This window comes from Mixophyes fleayi, chromosome 11 (genome assembly GCF_038048845.1).
Source record: "Mixophyes fleayi isolate aMixFle1 chromosome 11, aMixFle1.hap1, whole genome shotgun sequence".
NCBI lineage: Eukaryota > Metazoa > Chordata > Amphibia > Anura > Limnodynastidae > Mixophyes > Mixophyes fleayi.
Window position 1 is genome coordinate 64,615,966 of NC_134412.1, and position 24,697 is coordinate 64,640,662.

At 40.1% G+C, this 24,697-nt stretch overlaps 1 protein-coding gene across 1 annotated transcript; it reads left to right on the plus strand.

Moving 5' to 3' along the window:
* The first annotated feature begins 3,830 nt into the window (after positions 1-3,830).
* On the plus strand, positions 3,831-22,598 carry LOC142106625 (nicotinamide N-methyltransferase-like). Its single transcript, XM_075189620.1, has 4 exons — positions 3,831-3,854; positions 15,821-15,902; positions 19,085-19,311; positions 22,194-22,598. The coding sequence occupies exons 1-4, from the start codon at positions 3,831-3,833 to the stop codon at positions 22,596-22,598; spliced, it is 738 nt and encodes a 245-aa protein (XP_075045721.1).
* The last annotated feature ends 2,099 nt before the right edge of the window (positions 22,599-24,697 follow it).

Below are 24,697 nucleotides of genomic sequence, written 5' to 3' on the forward strand. Positions count from 1 at the left end.
TCCTTAACATTAACTTGAGAATCACTTATCCTAGTCATCCCCAGATTCAAATCCCTTCTGTGCGGAAAGGACCGCAAACAACAAGCAGACCCAAGGTTGGTACTTGCACCAAAGTCAACTCTTCGAAGGGATATGGGTTAGGAATGCCCCAAACCAAAGTAATGTGTACCAACCAAGCATTGTGTGCCGATTGCAGTGTTTTCTGGCCATGTCTGGCTCATCAAGAACCGATGCTTGCCACCATATTTAAACTTACACTGAGTAAACTCCCATAAACAAACTGAGACCCTCATTAGCAATAAAGACGAGCATAATGGGCTTAAAGTCAAAGGTGCTTGCACCCCAAACCACCAAAAGAGGGGGGGTCATAAACCTGGCCACCTTTAGTAACTGACCACCACATCTTCTAACCAAACCTAGCAGGAAAGACCTCCATATGCCCCGGGGAACTACATTGGACCAGCAGGGGACCAAGTCAGGCTATAGGGAATGTATTCACGCCAGATCGTATCCAAACAGGAAGACATTAAGGCATGACATCACGGAGGAGCTCAACACAGTGCCAGACCAGAGCAGCACAGGATAGAGAGCAGCAGGAGTCATGGCCCAAGAGAACAGCAAGGAAAAAGAGGCAGGGAAAAGGAAAAAGGGAGGAGAAACAAACCAGAGAATAAGAAACCAAATAAATTGAACACGAGACACAAGCAAAGATAAAACTATAAAAAACCTTGTGGTGCCAAACAGCCAATCAGGCCTACTTGTAGAGGAAGAATAAGATAATATCCCTTTGTGCTCTTGCATCTAAAAGCAACAAGCGACAAAGACATGTGTCACCCAAAGGCAGAAAGAGAAGAAAAGGTAGAACAGAAGTTCAGGATAGCAGAGAAGCTGCACATGCCTAAAAGCCCAGCCCCAGCAAGGCTGTGCCCATGAGAAAAAACTCAGAGCCACATCCACTGGCCCGTGGAGCCATGGAAAGTGGGAAATACCTGCCAAGGTGATGGACATCGCCACCTTTGCTGTCTCAGTGTAACAATCCTGACCAGGTTTTGTTACTTTCCCTGTCTGCTCTGTTTTTCTGTGCATCACATGACTCACCCTCAGGGCGGGTCACTATAACCTGCTCTATTTAAACCCAGCACTGACATCTGCTCACTGTGAGTGCAACTTGTTGCTAGCCTGATTCCTTGGACTCCTGTGTATCCTGACCCTGTGTCTTTCCTGTGTATGAGTTTCAGTTCTCTACCCAGTGCTGGAGCACTTCTAGTGGGACTTCCCTGCTGCAAGTATCATCTTGTGCATATTACAAAGACTGTGTTTTCTCTCTATTGTGCCTCTACTGATTCACAGCCTGCTGCAAGTCTGTTCATGTGCATATAACAAGACTGCTATTGTATTTATCCTTGTCACGCTCCGCCGTGGCTATTGGACACCTGCATATTATCATCTGTGCTGTGAATAGACTGCTATTGTGTTTATCCTTGTCACGCTCCACTGTGGCTAATTTTCATCTGCATATTTATAGCATTGTATCAACTTCTTCACCCCCTGACAGTAAGTGGTGACTTCCTGCCCAAAGCAGGAGTGCTACATATATAGCCCTTTGCCCTCCCTATGGGGAGAACATTCAGAGTCTGGCTCATTCTCAGGTTGGTGTATCACCAGCCTCCTGGAATTACACTTAGTGGATTCCAACATCCTCTCCAAAATGGAGAAAACCAAAACCAGGCTGCGGCCACAGGACCCGAATGACCTTGGCCCAACAATACAGACACTGGAAAAGCCAGACTCCCTGAAGAGCCAAAGGGAACTGACTAGCTGAGCAATCTAAGCCATAGAGGTGGCTAGGGACCTATCCCAGGGATTTAAATTTTCATCTGGAACAGATAAACTTTATCATATAAGTTACCCCAGCCATAGCCCTCGAGAATCAACCTCCAATCTGACATAAGCACAGATAGAATAAAAAATACAAGAACAGATAGAAGCAGCACACAATCACAAAAAGAAGTGCAAGGCAACCCTAAAGCCCAATAAATCATTGGGACCAATCACTTAGTAAAACCCAAAAAACCTATTACCTTAAGAGGAACAGAGAAAAGGAGTGCTGGTGATCCAAGATGACTTCTGTTCTGGTGACTGCACACGTGGACTGACAGACCACTGGAGAGAAAGTGCAGGGAAAAGAAAGCACCACCTTCCCCCAGAAATGCATTGGCAGCTGATCAAAAGGACGAACCCTCCACCAGTCCAATGCCTAGTAGGGGCTTACATATACCCAGTATCCCCCACCTGACCCAGGCACCTTATGGAAACATGAAGCCTGCACCCACATTAAGAGGTACCCATTTCTGTGGCCCATAACAACTTGCTAAACCTATCTTCCAGCACTGTGGTATAAAAGGTTAACAGTCACAGTCCTGCCGTCCTACAGAGCACTGAGAAGCAGTGACTGCCATTCCTGCAATCATTGCCTGGGAACCCCTGTAGCAACTATGGCCAGGTCCTGCAGAGGAATCCAGCACTGTGAGTGGGGGTATTAGCGTAAGCTCCACCTCATTACCTCCGATCTCCTGCTCAGAGAGTTTCACAATCATCCGCGCTGTGACACTTAAGTCGCAGACTTTGAAGACCACCCCAGTAATAAAAAATATGCCCTGCTAAACTGGGCAATTAAATTAAACTGATGGCCTAATAGGAGAGGGGTATAGAGCAGGAGGAACTTCTACAATGTCTTAAATTGGTCTTACGCCTGGTCCCTGCACTGTCCTCCAATGGTTCCTGGTGTCCTGCAATGAATGCCTGAAAAATATCAAAATGTAAAAGTTGTGGATAAGTGAGAAGGCTGAAGTATGCCACATAAAAAGTGGGAAGAAAACTGGATGTATTGTTATTTTTGTGAGATAATCTTTTATGTATGGTGTTGTGACAAAAGCAATTATACTTATGGCCTGTAATGATAATATCATCGGAGTAAAATGGGACTAGATACAGTATTTTTTAAAAAACAAAACCACAACATCTATGGCAATAATTGTCTCTGTATTATTATCTCATTTGCTGATAAGGCTCTACTCCTCTTTGAAATAAAAGGTGCCTCTTTTCATTTTGAAGTAAGAGGGGTGTTGGGATTGAGGCAGCGGGGCATGTGAGGGAAAACATTATGAGCCTGTGTCATGGGGAATATCAGAGAAAACCTGGCGAGTGTTGTCAGGGTATTGTTGGTGTAGGAGGAGCCGTGTGGGGAAGAGGCTTCTACCCACATGCTTTACTCACACATGCCCCCCTCTACCCAGTACCTTCCCATATGCCCCCTTTTTGCACTTCAGCTTCACACATGCCCCCCTGTTGCACTGCACCTTCACACATGGCCCCCTATTTTACTGCACCTTCACACATGCCCCCCTCTGCCCAGCATCTTCACACATGACCCTCTCTGCCCAGCACCATCACACATGCCACCCTCTGACCAGCACCTTCACACCTGCCCCCCTATTGCACTGCAGCTTCACACATGCCCTCCTCTGCCCAGCACCTTCACACATGCCCCACCACTTGCACTGCAGCTTCAATCTCACACGCTAGCTCCCCGTCATTACCCCTTCCTCTTACCTTTTTCTACATGAGTGACTCCATTAACAGACAGTGATGCTGCAGCTCCTGCACTGACTACCATGGAATTCCAGCAGCCTGCACTATGTACCATGTGACCACTGTGATCACATGACCCTGTGATGTCATAGTGATTGTTTACTATTCAATAATTTATTGTCTATTCCTTATTTATTGTTCTAAGCTAAGATAAAATCCCTGCTCTCCTTTTTGCTAATATGGACATACTCCAAAACATTCAGGTAAGTTAATTGGGCTTAACAAAAACATAACAAGTTCCAGCAAACACAGTTTACTCACAACAGATAACAGAGACTCAGACTGATCACACTGACATCCCTTGTAAACATGCCTTGCAGGTGCAACCACTAGTCTATATATATATATATATATATATATATATATATATATATATATATATATATATACATGTACACGGTACATGGACAAGAGCATGTGGACGCTTGACCATTACACCAGCAGGTCTGTAATTACATTGTATTTAAATACATATACTTTAACATGGGGTTGGTCCACCTTTTGCAGTGATAGCAGCTTCCACCCTTCTTGGGAGGCTTTTTCATTTTTTCACAAGATGTTGGAGTGTTTCTGTTGGAATTTGTGCCCATTCATTTTGTAGAGCATTTATGAGGTCAGGCACTGATGTTGAACGAGAAGGCCTGACTCGCAATCTTCATTGCAGTTCATCCCTAAAGTGTTTGATGGGGTTGAGGTCAGGGCTTGTGCAGGCCAGTCAAGATCTTCCACACTAAACTCATCAAACCATGTCTTTCTAGTCCTTGGTTTGTGCACTGGGGCACAGTCATGCTGGAATAGAAAAAGACCTTCCCCAAACTGTTGTCACAAGGTTGGAAGCAAGTATTGTCCAAAATGACTTGGTAAGCTGAAACATTAAGATTGCTCTTCACTGGAGATAAGAGGCCTAGCCCAAACTCTGAAAACCAGTCCCATACCATTATCCTTCCTCTAAGTTTTGTGATCAGCTCTGTGAGACCAAGGCAGTCCTTTTGAATCAGACTGTGTGTTACACAGATGATTTCTCTCTCCATTTTGGAAACAGACAGACACAAGGATTTTGCTACATGGGCCCTTTTCTGGGCATTGGTATCATTTTGAACATGAGGGAGTAGATAACGGTTAAATATATTTCCATAGCGCATTATTGTTTATTGTAATACATATATTCTTACAAAATGTTAGTGTGTTTAAAAAGTAATGCAGTTTAAGGTTTTGAAATATCTTAGGAGTTGGATTGTGCCATGCAATAGACATCATGTGCCTGCTGGATATGGCAGCAAGGTGATATTAAGAATACAAAAATTCTTTGTTATAAATAGAAGAAAGAGCCACAGGCCATGTGGTATATCTTTTAAGAAGTGTTTGATTGTAAGTGTGTTATTTAGGAAGATATAAGTTAAATAAGATGTTACTTTAAGGATGTGTTAGTTTTAAGTGTATATATTGAAATACATTGTATTTGACTGTGCCTATAATTGTGTAATCTGCCTTGCTGGGTCTCATCCCCTCGCCTTAATGGCTACTAGTTAAACAGATGTGTGATAAGATAGAAAGACTTCTTTGGTTGCACATAGTTTGAATTGAAATTAGGGAATGTTGCTGGGAAGTTTGTAGACATGTCAAAGAAGGGAAAGGGGGAAATAGGCTCAGCACCAAGTTATGACCTTCCTCACTATTAATGTTAATTATTACTATATTGTAAGGGGGTGCTTCTTTCAACATTCAGTAAGCACATGGAAGGACAAAAGGAACAAGAGTTGAATCTAGAAACACTCTGGTCTCAATTGGTTGCCACAAACAACTAAAATGAAACTTTATTAAGTAATATTAAAATATCAATTATCAACCAAAATAATAGGCGAATATATAAAAATAAAGTGTTGAAGTAGGAAAAAAGTGATTAAAATAACAAGATAGACCCTATGTTGGAACTGATCATACATATTTAATGCCCCAAATGTTGGACCTAACAATATTAGATCTCACATGGCTTAGACCAATTAGAACATTTCCATTATAAAGTTAATGTATGGTATTGTAACATCTTATGGCTATGTTCTAAGCCTCTTATTTGATTTTCTTTCAAAACCAATGCAAACAATATATAGCATTCTGTATTATCTTGTTTGCTTATTCCTTATTTATCTTTCTATAATCCTTAAACATGAGCCATATGGGCATTCTTATATTCTTTATTCATCTTTCTGTAATCCTTTTGCATGAACCATAAGAAGATTCCCATATATTGGTCAAAAGCAACAATTATATACTAGGTAATAAGACAATATGTCTAACGTTGGTGTTGTTTGTATCTAGGTCCTACAGTTATGCCTATTACATAAAGGATTATCTATAGCAACATTGTTTCCCTAATTGGTATATACAATTTCATTTGTTTCTTAATATTCCTCATTAACATCATCTAACTGTCCTCAATCAGTTACTCAGATAATTACACTGTGTGTTAGTTAGCTACTGTATATAATCCAATAATAATTGAGAGTGTGCAGCCACAATGGTAAAGTGCCATTGATTATCTTCCCCCTATATATCAGAAGGGCAGTAGTATGCAGATTTTCTGCCAAATAGTAGTCGATTGTATCAGGCACATCTTAGTGGTATTATGCATTCACTCATCTTTAAACTCGTTGTGACCAGACTTAATTGCACTAAGAATTATAACTAGAGCAGATACCAAAAGCGCCAGCTAGCGGCCGAACACCGTAAACAGTCCCTACCACTTCCAGGGCTTACGTCACATGACATGACGTCTGGCCAGATGTACGTTTCACCTATGATGGCTTAGTCATGGGGATTACTTGGCTGTTGCCAGGGTGATAGTTTTATGCTTCAAACTGCCAATCGGCATCCATTAAGTTGATTGACAAGTATCTCAGCCAATCATAAATTACCAATGTAATACAGGTTATAGGTTGGTTTTTAACATTATCTTATAGCACATAGTCAGAAAAAAATGCTGGTAATTCTTTGACATATTCATAGTACACAATTGGGTATATTTAATCATACAAAATGAAAATGATTTCCTCTCTTTAGAACAATATCAAATAAAGGTTCTTATTATTTTTATATTTTTATTATTCAAGAAAATTATCCTTTTGGTTATTTTTTATATAGCTTATAATTCTATTATTTTACTTTGTATATATATTTATTATATATTTTTTTTTATTTAATTTGTTATATATTTTTGTGTATTTTTGTGTATTTTTATTTATTGTTTTTGTTTTTTGTTTTTCGTATTGTTTATTTTTATTTATTAATTGTTATTCTTTATATTGTTTTTTAATTTTTAAATTTCTCATTTGTGATTTTTATTGTTATTGTTTATTATAATTTTGGTTATTATTTTATTATATCACGTATGTCAGGTTGCCATATTATAAGTGAAAGTGAAAAGAGTTGAATCTCAGGTATTAGACTATAATGGGTGTATAGATATGTATAAATTATTTAGTGATATTCTATTTTCCACAAGATGAGCACTGATTGCAGTGTATAGTTATTATTGAATTAGTATTGAGTAATAATATTGTTGATACAATAAAAAAGTATATGTGAAAAATTAAAAATGTAGCATGATAAAAAATATAAATAAAAAATGTAAATAAAAAATAATACAGAGGTGATAAGTGTGTCATTATTATTAAATTATATCAAAGTGAATAAAATAAAGTGAAAATGTTAAAGAATGTTGACCTGAAGATGATATTCACTAATGTTTATCATCTATTAGATCAATGAAAATTGAAGAAAAAGAAAAGGCCTCAAAAATTGATGATATGCTCCAGAATATATAGTCATAAATTAGTTGGTACCACAAGAAACATACCAAAAGTGGTCTAACGGACTATATAAGATAGTACCCCAAACATATCCAAGATAGCCTTCATCATAATCTATTGGCCAATAGACAAACCGGAAGTGACGTCACGACCGGAAATACGTATGCACTCCATTAGTGGAACGCAGAATCAGCATCCCGGCAATAGCGGTAAGATCACCCGCTATCTCCTTCCCTGACCTAGTCTCTCCAGAAGCTGTACTATAGAGCAAACATCACAGGACATCATTTATTAACCGGGCACGTTTGGAACTCCCTAATTTACCATCAACCGCAAGTATCATTCTATACTAGGATGAGTTATTTTCACTACAGGTCCTAGACCTTATTGGATTTATGACCACATATTTGCTCCTCATCAGGCATAGATCCAACATGCATTGAACTATCCTCATTTGGACACGACCCACTCCTGGCCTATTTTTGCCTCCTATGTCCAGGCAACCTATTTATTGACAGCTCTTGATATTGGCACAACCACATATGATCTATACATCAATTCCATTTATCAGATAAACATTATAATACCAGGACTGATTGGCTGGAGATAGTATAATCTGTTACTCTGTCAATTGAATTGTATGTCCCATGGTTTTGCCTATGTATTCTAATGTTTTTATACGATTATAGTAGTATTTATTGTATATAGTATTTAGTAGTCCAATACACTGTACCCTTGAGGCCTCTTGGTTATGTTTATATGTTTTTACAGAATTAATAAATCTTTTATTTTTATATCCAGTTATATATGGTACAGTTATTCATGGGGAACTATATTTATTCTTGCATTCAATTTGTCTAGGTACTGACTGACAAGTTAGAATTACATGTTATGCTATTTATCATTTAAAAGCCAGTGAGCGCAGAGATTTTCTACCTATCAAGGTAGCAAAATAGCAACAAAGGACCTATTTATAGTAATATTAAACATGTGGACAAGGATATCTCAATTGCTAAATATATAGATCCCCAATCAAAATATTAGTTATAATCATTAAATCCTGAGGGCCATGTATTTTGCCTGACATTAGCTATTCCCCCAATGTAATGTAGTATTCAGTATTTCCTGAATATTTCAGCTATATCCAAGGGTGAAACTGAAGAACAGATTCCTCAAAATAGTGTGTCAAATATAAAAACATTAGTCAATTGTAAACATTATTGACATATTTGTATAGAAATAATTATTATGCATACTTATATAGGGTCGTAGATGGACCTCAATAGTAGATATATCACATTAACATATCAAGGTTTTACTTCACTGAATGTTAGAATATTTTTACAAAAAGCTAACATAGCCAGTCAGTATCACAGAATTAATTAAAAATATCCACTTTCTTTCCCTTTGTAAGAGTTGCTTGGTTACATCACCTCCTCTTATACCCATTCTCACATGTTCAATGCCAAATGCCTTCATATCCCGAGGATTACCTCCATGCTTTAGCAAGAAATAGTATGCCACAGAGGTAATTTGTTTAAACTTACTCTTACTTATCTGTTCTAGCATTTCTAATCATTCCAACGTGTTCCAAAATACTCTCTCTTGGCATCCTGCTAGTCATGCCAATCTTTTGGCAAGGTCTGCGTCGGACAACAAAATGGTCCAGTGGAGTATTATATTTTTTGATTTCTCTCCAGTCCCGACAAAAATAGATTTGCCCACAAATCTAATTTTGTTGTCACTCATACACTTGTTTTTGACATACACTAATTAATTTCTGTCTCTCATTTTTACCTTATTATAGGCTTTTTTAATTAGTCTTTTATTATATCCTTGTTGTAAAAATCTAATACTGAGCTCCTCAGCTCTTTCATCAAAGTCAGATAAATTTGAACAATTTTATTTTAATCTTAGAAACTCTCCCTTAGGTATATTTTTAATTACAGTTGGGAAATTGGAGCTATCGCTCGTGGCTGGTTTTTTTTACAACATAAATCTGTGTACTCTTCTATCACACATCTTCTTGATGGCCAAATCCAAGAAATTAATACTTTCTTGGTGCATTTCGTATGTCAGACGTAAGTTGTTAGGGTTTTCGTTAAGAATAATCACATTCGAACATTTCCCGATTGACCTTCCACATTATAAGGATATCATCAATATAACGCATTCAAATCATGATATCATCAGTATATTTCCTCAAACTATCACTAAAAACGATTTCTTTCTCCTATCTATCAAGATAAAGATTAGCGAAGGTGGGGGCACATGCTGCCCCCATCGCTCTCCCCGTACCTGTAAGTAAAACTTGTTCTCAAAAACAAATTTTTTTCTTCAATATAAATTTAAGGAGATCAATCGGAAAAGAATTGAACATTGGGTCGTCATTCGCCTGGTTTTGTAATGACCCCATTTTCAAGAGCTCTTTTAATTATTCGGTCGTACAATGATTTGTAGTCATTCAAAGGATTGGAAAATACTAATCGATAACAATTTTTATCTCTTAATTGTTTGTATATTTCTTCTTTGCACATAGTTGTTGGCCATATTACTATATTTCCACCTTTGTCAGACGGCTTAATGACTACGTCTTCCCAGGATTGTATTTCTTTAATGGCTCTTCTTTCATCTTTTCTTAAATTGTCGGATTTATTTCTCAATTTGATTTTTGATCTAAGTTTAATACTATCCAAATCTTTTTACACCATATCTTCAAAAACCATTACTTGGAGGCATATATTCTCATTAGGGCAAAAAGTAGATTTCTTTTTACAGTTTGTAGATATCCCCACCCTGTGAAACCAAAGGGAAATTAGTGGACAATGCTAGATAAATATATATTACTGGTTGTGTAGTCTAATAAGCTAAAATCTGTTGCTGTGGCTATGAAAATTGCATTGTTAGTAAATTAGGCTTTTGAGCCACATTCTGGTAGCACGTGCTCATAACAAAGCCTTAAGTGAGGTCAGCCATTTTGGGTGGTGACTTTGCATTGTAATAGTTTGGAATAGTTATATATAGATCTAGTGTGCATTTAGGCAATCAACATGTGAATTGTAATGTACACACACACACACACACACATACACATAGGCACATATACATAATTGTAATAAATTAATAAGATATTATACCTACCCAGAGAATGTCATCTATTATATGTACCATGTATAAGATTATGTTATGAAAAATTATATTATTACATTATTGTACAAGTAAAGATTCTATTTCATACATATATATCTGCGTTGTGGTTATGAATTTATAATGTATTGATACAGGAAATATTATAAATAGAAATCTATGTGATACAATAAATTAGGTTTAAAGGACTGAAGTAGGTGTGTCATAAGAGGGAAATTGTAATGCGTATGGTAATGTAACGAGCATATCCAGATATAGAATAAGAAGATAATGTGCACAATTATGTCATAAACATGAGTTCTTTTACAGCCTTATAATTGGATTCCGCCCTTCTCTCTCCAATTATACCCTAGTCACCATTCCCAGCTTTTTCCTAAAGTTGAGGACACTCTTTTTGGGAGGTTCCTTCCCACACAAAACACTCTCCATGGGGTTTTAAAACATGTACATCACAAACCTGAGACAAACATGCCTGTCCGAAAATACTATTCCAGTGTTTATGTCACAGTGTGTTAGGAAATTTAGGCTGTAAGCTCAAATGGGGCAGGGACTGATATGAATGACAGATATTCTATGTACAGCACTGAGGAAAGGTGGGGCTAAATAATTAAATAAATAATGCTGATGATGACAATATTTAGGTAAAACTCTTGTGGGTACTGCAATTTCAGCTGGTACCTCCAAGTATGTTATATATAAGAAGATATTATCCGGACCATAATTATATTCTATCAACATTTTTTTCACTTCCAACTGGTAATATGTCCCAAATTTATATAACTTATTTTCTCTCAAGGGGTGCTCTCCTAGATCCAATATAGTAATCAAGATAAAGAAGAAAAAGGGAGCTCTAATTTCGGAGGCACACTATCTATTACCAGGATTGAGTCACAAGAATTCACAAATGACTTATCTTGAATTTTGTTTTTTCATTAAAATTTATTTTTATTAGCTAATATTCAAACCAAATCTAATTGATATGCTATAATTTCTTCCCAAACGAAAAAATTGTTTTTAAATTAATTTGTGAAAAGTTTAGAAAACTATGTATTTTTATAATTAAAATCAAGAGGAGAAGATAATCCTGTTTTGAAATACCCAATGCTCTTATTATCTATCTATATCTTTGGGTCTTTGTCACGATGTAGAGATATATTTTTCTTAAAATATCTATATCTACAACTTATCTCTCTGAATTTTCCTAGACCCTATTATTGAGGGTTAATTTTCATAGCTAATGTTGAAAATCTAAGATTTCTTGTATTCACATTATTCCACAATAGGGCTTGCAAATACACACTCTCATATTTAGTATCACTTAAGGAAAATGTTTCTTAAATTCCCAAACTTTTTATACAATTAAGTTATATACTATTACTTTATTTGTTATTTTCAAAAAATTTGGCTATGCACTGTTACTCATAGTTTATTTTTTTTACCCAAAGCAATCTTCTCAGTATCCTTCTTTGCTATGATGTCTCATCCGCATATGTTAGCGCTATTCAACCAAGTATCTTACCAATTAGATTTAGTTTATTAAATGACTGATTTTATAGCAATCCAAATTAGCCATATTATTAGTGTTATTAACTTCTAATTGTGTGCTACTGAATCATACTTATCCTGTAGGAAAGATACTGACTGTAAATAGATCACTTAGTATGCTGTGCACTAAGATAGAGTGTGGTACGTTAAACCGAGCATGATAAAGGTAATAGTACTTACCCTGACAAGGATTATCTGAACAGCTCTTTTCCTACATACTTGTGAAGCCGACTGTTTAGTATACTGATGTGCAAGAATTGCGATCATATATCAGGGCGGCAGCTGCAAATGAGATTACTTTTAAACCCAATAGTATTATTTATGCTCTTAAAGAGATAATTTAAGGAGGTGCCGGGTCCACAATGACTTTTAGTATGGCTTTTAAATTATAGAGGCAGCGCCTCCTTAAATTATGCATTTAAGACTACAGCTAATGCTGTCGGGTTTAAAAGTGATAATATTTACAGCTTGCGCCCTGTTATATGATTTCAAATCTTGCAAATCACTATAATAAATATTTGGCTTCACAAGTATGTAGGAAAGGTGATGGTTGGGTAATCCCTGTTTGGGTAAGTAGTATTGGGTTGTTGGTAGCCGATGAAATGACTAGCACCGCTAAGATGCCCAGTGTTGTGGGCTCTAAATACAAGTAAATTATAAGTCTAATAATTTCAAGAGTTGTCAAGAGCAACTGATTTCAACATTGTATAGTTTATACACATATATACCTTTTTCTATAGGTAGCAGACACCATTCCTCTGGTAGGTGTGGCACTTAGGTTTTTTTTCTCCCTTTCATAAATAAACCCATATCTCCTGCAAGAGATGGGATTCTCCCTGGCTATCTAAGGCTACTCCTATTTACTACTGCAATCCTGATTTCTTTATAGCTCAAGATGGCAATAGTAGAAGATATTGAAAGAAAAATTGTTTATTTATTTGAATAAAGTATTTTTCTCTATTTGGAATGGCAACAAAATAATATAATATATTTTGAATAATATTTTATTCTAAACATATATATAGTTTTATAACATTAATATATATTTTTTTAATTTATCGTTTTAGGGAAAATAGAGTTGAAGGTCAAGTCATTGTCATACGGAAATACTGGGAATTGAATAGGCCCTAACAGGGAATTTTGAAACCTGTTGTGTTTTGTTTTTTGTAGTTCCAAGTAGAAATTAGCGGTTCGGATTCAAAGTATCCAACAGATTGAAACTTTGAGGATTCGAGTTGAACCAGAACACAACTTGGATTTGTGCGCCAAATTTGGATGGGAAAAAAAGAGGCAAAATATAATTTCTGGTAAAATGTCGGATCTCAAGAGTTTTGGATCGATATCTTCTATATATCCTTTCTGCTGCTTTTGATACTGTTGGTCCTCCACTTCTACTACACAAACTTCACTCCATTTGCCTTTGTGTCACAGTTCTTTCCTGGTTCACTTCCTACCTATCGAACAGCCCATTTCGTGTTTCTACCTCTGGTACATCCTCTCCTCCACTCCCACTATCAGTTGGGGTCCCACAAGGCTCTGTTCTTGGCCCTTAACATTTATCATTGTACACCTCTTCTCTTGGGGCACTAATTCGCTCATTCGGCCTCCAAGACCACCTCTATGCTGATGACACCCAAAGCTATATCTTTTCCCCTGACCTCTCTCCTTCTGTACTATCTCCTGTAACCGTCTTTCTGCTATGTCCACATGGATGTCTCAACGCTACCTAAATCTCAACATGTCCAAAACAGAGCTAATTATCTTCCCTCCTGCCAGAGTCACCACCTCCCCTCAAATCTCCCTCCCTGTCAATAACACCACAATTTCCTCCAAAGCCCGCTGCCTTGGTATCCCACATGACTCCGCACTCTGCTTTATTCCTCACATCCAGACTCTCTCATAGTCCTGTCGATTCCACCTAAAAAACATTGCCAGAATACGCCCTTTTCTTACTCAACATGCTGCCAAAACTCTCATCCATTCTATCATCATCTCCTGTCTTTACTATTGCAACCTCCTGCTCTCTGGCATTCCTGACACCCATATAGCCACACTTCAATTGATCATAAATGCTGCTGCAAGACTGATCTTCCTCTCTCACAGCTACACATCTGCTGCACCACTTTGCAAATCCCTATACTGGCTCCTTGTGTCCTCCAGAATTAAATTCAAATTACTCACCCTTATCCACAAAGCCCTCAACAACTCTACCTTTCTCAAATCTCATATCAAAATACTCTGGCTCCCGCCCTGTTAGATCTAGCTCTAACCTTTGCTTTTACTCATCTCTGGTAGCCACCTCTTACTCCCACCTACAAGACTTCTCCCGTGCTGTTCCCCACTTATGGAATTCCCTACCACACTCAGTCAGAATTTCCTACAGCCTGCAATCTTTAGATGCCTTTTGCAAACCCATCTCTTTTTTAGAGGTGAACTTTTCCTCGATAACACTATTCATACTAATGAACCCTCACAACTGTCCCAATGTACACTCTGAGCCACATTTGCTCCTCTTCTTTCATCTTTGCCCTCTTCCATTTAGAATATAAGCTCTCTGTTTTCATATTTATTTGTTTGTTTTTTTTGTCTACCTTTTATGTCCATGTTTTTTGTATGTACCATTTTCCCAACTGTATGGCACTGTGGAGCCTTACAAATCTAAGATAATAATACTAATATATATATAGCCCTCCACCCTGTTCTCTGTCATTTTAGCATGTGGATAGGGTGTAGGCTGTAATCCTGTGCTAAGAAAATTGGTTGGAGATGGCTGGAGAGGGTGAAAGAGGCTATTTATATAGCAAAAGTTGTGATTTTACTGCACTTTATTTAAAGATCAATCTGCTAGAATTGTGTGCTGACAGCAAGGAAATAAGAGAGACAGACAGAAGATTCTGGCCCTGAAATCTACAGAGCCAGATGGTAGAATGTAAATGTCGGGGGGCGGCTTTTACTGTAATAGGGTTGGAGGCTGGTTATTCATTTAATTGTGAGGAAGGCTGATAATCATTGAAAAGTAAGTGGAGAATATTAATTTATTTGTGGATGTCAATTTATTTGATGATGGGGCTATTTCATTTAATTGTGGCATATAGTAATGTTTTTAATTTAAGGTGGTGTGATGGCATTATTTAATTATTGCTAGGATTGTTTGGTGGATATTTATTTAATATGGTGCTGAGTTTAGGAAGGAGAGCTATTTATTAATTGTGAATACCATTCATTTAATATTGAAATAATTTGTGGGAAATAGGTTTAATTATTAAATTGGAATACTAACTATTTAACATTGGGGCTGTTCAGAGGGAAATAGGTGTGTTTATTAAATGTGAGTACCATTTATTTGATGTCAATGCATGTTTGGGAAAGTAGGTTTATCTATTAATTCTGAATGCTATTACTTTAATATTGGTGCTGATTGGTGGGAAGTAGCACTAATTATTAAATGTAAATGCTATTTAATGTCAGAGCTGGTGAGGAGGCAATAGGTCTATTTATTAAGTATGAATGCTATTCCTGTAATGTAACTGGTTTCAGTAAAGGAGGCCTTATTATTAAATGTGGATCCTATTGATTTAACATTGTGACTGGTTGAAGGGGAAGGAGGTCTAAATTGTTCACTCACTGAAATACTTTCCATATTTTATGTATATACCTATTTTTCGAAACAGGGCCCAAACATTCCAGGATCCAGACAAGCAGCAACTCAGCTTAAGATACAGGTAGCAGCAACTAGTAGAAGTTTCAAGAAAGGTAGGAGAGATCAGCGCATTCTGCCAACTGTCCTGATTCTGGTGGGGCAGTCCCAATTTGTGTGACAGTCTCACTCAGCCAGGACTCGACTTCAAGGTGTCACGGGCACTAGGAGGCTTTACCCAGTATCACCCGCTGATGGTCTTATCAGAGCAGTAGAGTTGGTATATGATACTCTGATGGCAGGGTGATAATGGAACTGGAAACAGCAGATGGTTAGAGAATGCTCAGAAAGTCTATGACTAGCAGCACTGGTAAACAATGGGTAACTGAACACGAGGATCTGGATGGACAAGGCACGTGAGGGTAGTCAGTGGTCTGCGCATGGCAAGTTGTACCACTGCTATAGTGAGAAGAATGTCCAGGAGTAATAAGGAGGTGGAAGTCAGCGGTCTGCGTATAGCAAGTTGTACCGCTGTCTGTAGTGAAGGAATGGAATCCAGGTGAAGGTCACGGGGGAGTCAGTGGTCTGCGAGTAGCAAGTTGTACCACTGCTATGTGAGAGGATATATGCAACTGGTGACACAGGGAAACAGGAATCAGTGGTCTGCCTCTAGCAAGTTGTACCACTGAATATATATGTGAGGAAGGACACGAGGAGATAAATGCTATGTAGAGTCTACACGGGTACACTGAACTTGATCCCACGTTGAACTGCACACAATGATAATAATGAATGAACAGCACTGCACAGATAAACAAAGTCACTCAAATAGTCCAGCAAAAGGAAACACAGTCAATAATAGCAATAGTCTCAGAGGATGGAAACTCCGGAGGAGGACAACTCAGTCCAGATGGATATGCAATACACCAGCACAGTCAATGAGAAGTATGCATACCGTGGTTCAGATGAGCAGGCTGTTAGGGATAGCTGCAGGGATACCTGAGAGGCCGGGAACAGCCGAGATGCGAAGTCCTTGCAGAATGGAAGCGGCAGGTAGGTGCAGCGCACTGTAGGTAGGACAGCAAAGATGACAAATACTCAGGAAGCAGTAGTATATTGAATAGAACAGCAGGAGACCACGGAAGAGTTGAAGCGATGTAGCAAAGCTGGAAGCCGAGGAGCGTAGACTCGAAGCAACAGGCGAGTTGACACAAATGGACACACTGTAGAAGCAGTAGGCAGCGGGTCAGCTGACGGCAGGTAGAATGCAGACTGGAGCGCTGAGACGAGCAGACTTTGTAGACACGCTGAAGTGGCGAACAGGAATCAGCTGGAACAGTAGCGATGTAACTCAGGAGAGTTTGCAGTAATCTGTAGCTGTAGATACACGGAGGCAGCGGATAGGAATCAGCTGCTGGAGTCACGATGAAACACAGGAGAGTTTGCAGTACTCTGTAGCTGTAGATACACGGAGGCAGCGGATAGGAATCAGCTGCTGGAGTCACGATGAAACACAGGAGAGTTTGCAGTAATCTGTAGTTGTAGATACACGGAGGCAGCGGATAGGAATCAGCTGCTGGAGTCACGAAGAAACACAGGAGAGTTTGCAGTAATCTGTAGCTGTAGATACACGGAGGCAGCGGATAGGAATCAGCTGCTGAAGTCACTAGGAAACACAGGAATAGAAGTGGTCTGGAAACCACAAACGGCAAACAGGAATCAGCATTAGCTGAACACACGAGGAGGCACTGGAACACCTTCAGAGACTCATGAGGAATGAGACTCCATGAGACTCCAAGATCAGGCAACGTGGTATTGACCACTGGTGCTTAATATAGGGAGTGTTGCCTGATCAGTCAATTAAGTTAAAGGAACAGAACTGAAGGTTAAAAGGGACTGCACATGCGCAGTACCTCATAATAATGGACGGACACGGTTCCTAGCTGCCTTAGAAGTAGCACTCACAGTCCGGTGAGTGACACAAGGATAATTGTGAGGTATGTCCCAATGTCCTCAATTGCTTCCCACTGTACTGCTCATTAAGGGCCAGCTGTGTGTGTACTATTGTTAGATGCAAGCAGCTTGCCCTTGATAATAAGTACAGTGTAAAACTATGAAAATTGGGACTGCCACGCGAGAATGAGAACAGTTGGATACAATTGCTCGTTTATTTGAAAGGGATGGGAAGAGTTGGAGAGCAGCCTATCACGATCTCAAATGATAACTACGCCCCTTGCATCCACTCTGGCAACATGTCCTATAATGGCAGTGGCTACTGGTTGTTGCAATAGTACATTATAGTATATATAGATTAGACATCTGAACTATTTAGTGGAGAAAAGCAGGATGCTGTATGAATCTGAGCCACACACCCAAAAACAACTATGGAAAATCAGACATCACTTTCTACAATAGGAGAAGTGTGAATTTCACGATTTCTCCCTTCAGCTGATAACGACAGGTTGGAATAACTGCTGTAAACAATTGTGGCTAATGAACAGTCCGGCGTTTACAAACAACATCATGTTAAAGTGCGACCTGCCCATTCTTCTTATTAAGGTGGCCTTTTAAGGCAGCGCCGCATGTACAATGTAGATGTACACACGGCACTGCCTTAAAAGGGATGCCGGATTTTCCATAGTCGTTTTTGTGACTACCACCGGATAATCTAACTGTTAATCATATATAACACATCCAGCAAGAGGTAGTAACAAGGTGGAATTCCACACTTTATTTGCTTTAGCAATTTTCTGAAACCCTTTCAGTTATGAGGTGGCAGTTGTAAAGAGATCATTAGAAAATAGACTGTAAATGACTGTTAAAGTTATAAATAATAATGTAGGATCTAAAACAGCTCAAAATCATATCATTTTTCCTATTTTTCACATTTTTTAATTAAAGCTGTATCCAAAACCAAAACCTTTTAGGATTTTTGTGCAAAACCAGAACCAAACCAAACCACAAATAAGTTCTAGAACCAAAATCAAAACCAAAACACGGGGGTCTGCGCATATCTCTAGTTCCACTAAAGACCTAGTATTCCTGTTTCTGCTTGCTTGACAGTAAGATCTGACAAGTGTTAAGTAACATTGTAAAAGTACTTCACAAACTGTGTGTTAGAGGTATAGATTGATGCCTGTTCATGCAAAATAGGAGCATTTTTATGATATTAGTATTTGTGGTATGTGTTGACTGCCTTTGTATATGTTTGTGCACCCATTGTACAATATATTGTTCTTTCGGCCCTTTGAAAAGTTGTTGATAGGAGAGATAAAATGCTAGATTTTTTTCTCATTAGATCACGTAAAAGGCAAGAGCTTGATAGAGATTGGTGCAGGTCCCTCTATACATCATATTCTTCCTGCCTGTGTAAACTTTGAAGAAATTTACCTTACTGATTCTCTCCAGGAAAACCTACAAGAAATTGAAAAATGGCTGACAGATAGCAGTGAGGCTTTTGATTGGTCTCCATACCTAAAATATGTCTGTCACCTTCAATCAACAGGTAGGTATATAGTAAGATCAGTCAATAACATTTCAAAGGATGTGTCCACTTTTGGTGCAATGCATTCCCTCTATGTGCTGAATAGAAATGAATAGTGTGCATCTGTGCAGCGCCGTCTTCACATACACAGCCCAGACCAACTTCCGATGGAAGACAACAGAGAGCCCATGAGGTAAAAATACCTCATTTGTTAGATGGGGGCAGAACGCACAGAGTGGGAGATGTCCCTAAGTAGACAACCTCTGTAACTTGTTTACATGGCCAGATTTAATTTCATATAATTAATACAAATAACATTTATTTACGTACAAGGAAACAATAACTTGAGCATGTAAAGGGATCATCCAGGAATAATTTCCAAAAATAAATATTTGAAGCAAGAGTGTTTGTAAATGTTTATGGTCCTTTGTTTGTATTGTGTGAGATGCTGAAAATATCTGAGTTTAAACAAAGGCAATATTATGTAGATTATTATTATTATCCATTATTTGTAGGGCGTCACATAAGGTCCGTAGTGCCAAACAGAGAGTGTACAACAAAACAGTACATAGTATTACAGAACAATGCAATAAATGCATTGCCATAAAAATTACAACACAGCTAAGAATAGCCATTTAGGGCAGCCAGAGCCGTAACTAGGCAGGTGCGGGGCGGTGCCGGCACGCAGGGCACAAGCCCAAAGGGGAGCAGTGGCTGCCCGCTACCTGCCTTTTTACTGACAGCTAACAGACCTCAAAATTAGACTGCCGGCCACCCGGCGCATCCAAAATGGCGACCGGCACACAGCTCCTCCCCCTTCTGAACTCTGCCCTCTGCCCCTCAGCATCTGATGTCATGACGTTGCTAGTCAACAGAGGAGCAGAGAAGCAGAGAAGAGCCAGGCAGCGACTGCTGGACAGGAAGGAGAAAATGGTAGGACTTCAAGCACAAGCTTCAAAGAGAGTGAGGAGGGGGATGTGTGCTGCTATTATGGAGGGGAGGGGGGATGTATGCTGCTATTATGGAGGGGAGGGGAGGGGGGATGTTTGCTACTATTATGGAGGGGAGGGGGGATGTATGCTGCTATTATGGAGGACAGGAGAGGGGGGGATGGTTGCTACTATTATAGAGGGGAGGAGAGGGGGATGTATGCTACTATTATAGAGGGGAGGGGGATGTATGCTGCTATTATGGAGGGAGGGAGGGGGAATGTATGCTGCTATTATGGAGAGGGGAATGTATGCTGCATGCTGCTATTATGGAGGACTGCAGGAGCACCAAGCAGTGCGTACCCCCCGAACAATAAACCACACCCTTGCTATTGTTACTGGCACAAGGAGAGTTTCCAGTTAACTATTTATTATGCAATGAACTTCCTTTTTAATTTAAGAATGTCTGATAAAAATGTATTTAAAAAAGTGTCATTTAACTTACTTTTGCTAGTTAGCAGAAGGCAATTATTAATGTGCCCTGCATCGTTTTTTTATGCCTGTAGCATATCACAGTGATAGGCCCAGCCCTCGGTGATGGAAGCCGGGGAGACTGGGGGGTGGGGCGTGTTCAGTATAAATAAGGTAGTGTTCCATGGTAGGTGCCAGCGATGCAAACAGCTGTATCACCGGGTGGGTGGCGCTTAGCCTCATGGCAAAAAAAGCACCAGTGCAGACTATTGCTGGGTCATGTGGAGACCCGAGCCTTTAAAACCCTGGAAGATAGGTGTGTGGTCCTATGTCCCTCGCAGAGGGGGTGTGTGTGGGGTTTATGTCACAATGCATAGGTGTAAAGTAGTCCTGGGAGGGGTAAGAGTAATGGGGAGTGCAGCACATGTCGAGGAGACATGTAATTGTGTCTCCATTAGGGAGTCAAGATCTCCATCAGTTAAAACTCCAGAAGAAAAAGGGGGTGCATGCTGGGTACCATGGGACATGTTAAGGACTGCATACGGGAGTGAACAGGGCCAAATTGACAAGAGTCACCAAAAGGGTATTCCCTACAGTGTGGAAATGGCCCCAGCATGTTGGAGTAGCTATGATGTGACCCAGTTTAATGAAGCCGCAGAAGTAAGATCCACCACAGCACATAGACAGTATTTGGCACCACAGGGTTAAAGGCTGTGTGAAAGTCTGAGTACTCCTATTATCAGGTATTCCCATGGAGTAGCCTCCTTGGAAAGTGCCCACATACCATGCACAGTGCAGCATAGCTTTGTGAGTGTGGATAGTGTGGAGGTTGGAGACTGCATGGCAGAGGAGTCCCTGGATGAGGGGATTCTTGTACTTCATAAAGTAGACAGTACCTGGATATTGGGATAGTGGTTTTGGAGGACTTGTGAGCTGGCTATCTGCATGCCTGCAATCAGGTGCGCTAAATGAACTTGAGAAGCCTGTGTGATGCTACCATGGAATGTGCTCTGGAAACACTGCTTCCAGTAGCAGTAGCTGGTATGTGACTTGCTAGCTTGAAACATGTTGTGAAATTATAAGTATTGTGCAGGAGTGTGTTGAGAGAAGATAGTGATCACAACTGCTGAAGAAAATGAGCAGGAGGAGACTGACAATTAAAATGTGTAGTTTTACAAATGCTCTTTTCTTTTCTGTGCTGGAGGAAGAGGAGTTAAATCAAGTTTATCTTTTGTATTTTGAACTGTGATGGTCTGGCACCCAATTTCATCTGCACTGCACCACACCACAATACTAGAGGCTTCACACATGTTAAACATCTGTGTATTCGGGAATGGTAATGTATGCGAGTAACAACCAGGTAGCTGGGGCACAAGGTACACATACAATTGCAGCTTAGGCTACTAGGGGTGCCCCTTCACATTCTGTGCTACAAAAAAACAATCACACATGTGCCATTCTTTTTTCACTTCTGAAACTATTTATCTATTTTCAAATTATTTTTGTAGATCACCTCTGAGGAGAAAGCAGAGAAGTTAAGAAGAAACGTCTCACTTATGAAGTGTGATGTCACCAAGACCAACCCACTGCAGCCCAAATCTCTTACTTTGATGAACTGTGTGCTCGCCGTAGCATGCCTTACTAGTGCTTGCAAAACCACCAGAGACTTTAAAACTGCTGTTAAGAATATTGTATCTCTGATCAATCCAGGTGGACATTTGGTTTTAAGTGATTACTGTGGAGTCTCATATTACCTGATTGGAGAGGCAAAATTTCCACGTATGTCACTTGATGGAAACATTGTCAAGGAAGCAGTGGCTGAAAGTGGATGTGAAATTGCAGAGTTTAAAATGTTTACAAACTTTCAGATTCCAGAGGGTATATTTGATTGCAAAAATTTATTCTGCCTCTTAGCCCGTAAGCTATGAGGTAGAACTCAAATCTGAAATTCAGCGCCCTTTGACCATAATTATTCATTAGCAGAAAACAATATCAGTGAAAATATACACATGTTTTTACAGTGATATTTAGCTGTACAATTGTAAAATTGTCACTCACCGGACCGTGAGTGCCTCTTCCCGGACATTTAGGAACCGTGGCCGTCCTCCATCCTGAGGGTCTGCGCATGCGCAGCCCTTTTCTACCCTTCAGTGTATGTCCCTTTAACTTAATTGGCAGATCAGGCAACACTCCCTATATTAAGCACCTGTGGTCAACACCACGTTGCCTGATCTTGGAGTCTCATTCCCTATGAGTCTCTGAAGGTGTTCCTGAATTCCTCGTGTTTTCAGCGCTGCTGATTCCTGTGGTTTCCAAACCACTTCTACCTCTGTGGTTTCCAAACCACTTCTACTACTGTGGTTCCATACCACTTCTACCATCAACTGTATCATCGTGACTGTTTGCTGATTCCTATCCGCTGCCTCCGTGCACTACAGTCTTCTATACCACTTCAACGCTATTATATTCCATTGTGACTGTTTGCTGATTCCTATCCGCTGCCTCCGTGCACTACAGTCTCCTATACCACTTCAACGCTATTATATTCCATAGTGACTGTTTGCTGATTCCTATCCGCTGCCTCCGTGCACTACAGCCTTCTCTCCTTATCCACTCACCTGTTCATCATCAAGTCTGTGAGCTGATTCCTAGCCGCTGCCTCCGTGCACTGCAGTCTCCAGCTTGCAACTCGCCTGTGTTCATCATCGTGACTGTGAGCTGATTCCTATCCGCTGCCTCCGTGCACTACAGCCTCCAGCTGGCAACTCGCCTGTGTTCATCATCGTGACTGTGAGCTGATTCCTATCCGCTGCCTCCGTGCACTACAGCCTCCAGCTGGCAACTCGCCTGTGTTCATCATCGTGACCGTGAGCTGATTCCTATCCGCTGCCTCCGTGCACTACAGCCTCCAGCTGGCAACTCGCCTGTGTTCATCATCGTGACTGCTAGCTGATTCCTATCCGCTGCTCCTGTGCACGTCAGCCTCATCTCATCTCTCCCGTGGGTCCGCAGAGTCCTGCTGCCGCTGCCAGTCCTATCGTCCATCTACTGCTGATCCGCTCTCCACGCCTTCCTGTTTCCCCTGGTCGCTACCCTCCTGTCAGCATTGGATTCGTATCTCATCAGCTACTCCTCTGCTAGATCATCTCCATTCTCCTGGGTCCTCCATGAGTCCAGTTCCATGTTTTACTGATTCCTGTGGATTCGTGTCCCTGTTGGTCTACTTACCTGTGCGCTGCACCTACTAGACTCCTGCCTCTTACATCCAGGGACTTCTCATCCTGTCGGCCTCCTGCCACCCAGGTATCACTGTACTCCTATCTGACTGCCTTCTGAACCACGGTATGCATACTTCTCATTGACTGTGCTGGTGTATTGCATATCTTGCTGGACTGTGTTGGTTCTCCTCTGGAGTCTGCAATCCGCTGAGTCTTTTGCCATCATTGACTGTGTTACCTTGTGCTGGATTACTTCAGAGACTTCCTACATTTGCAGACCTGTTCAGTCATTTATATATATTGTGCATATTACTGTGGATCGTGTTTAATGTGCCCGTGTACATCCTGTGTTGCAGTCTCTCCCCGTACACCTCCTCACATATATTTTCAGTGGTACAACTTGCTGAAGGCAGACCACTGATTCCTGTTCCGGTATCACCTGTTCCATTCCTCTCACATAGCAGTGGTACAACTTGCTACCGCAGACCACTGACTTCCCGGATACCTCCACTTGGATTCCATTCCTTCACTCAGACAGCGGTACCACTTGCTATCCGCAGACCGCTGACTCTCATCACCTCCTCGTTTCTGTTGGACATTCCTCCTCACTATAGCAGTGGTACAACTTGCTAACGCAGACCACTGACTACCTCCACTTGCCCTTGTCCATACAGTTCCTCGTGTATTATTACCTCCATATTACCAGTGCTGCTAGTCATAGACTTTCCTGAGCATCTCATCATCTACTATTGCCTGTTCCGTGATCACCCTGCTACCAGAGTACACTATTACCATCTACATTGCTCTGG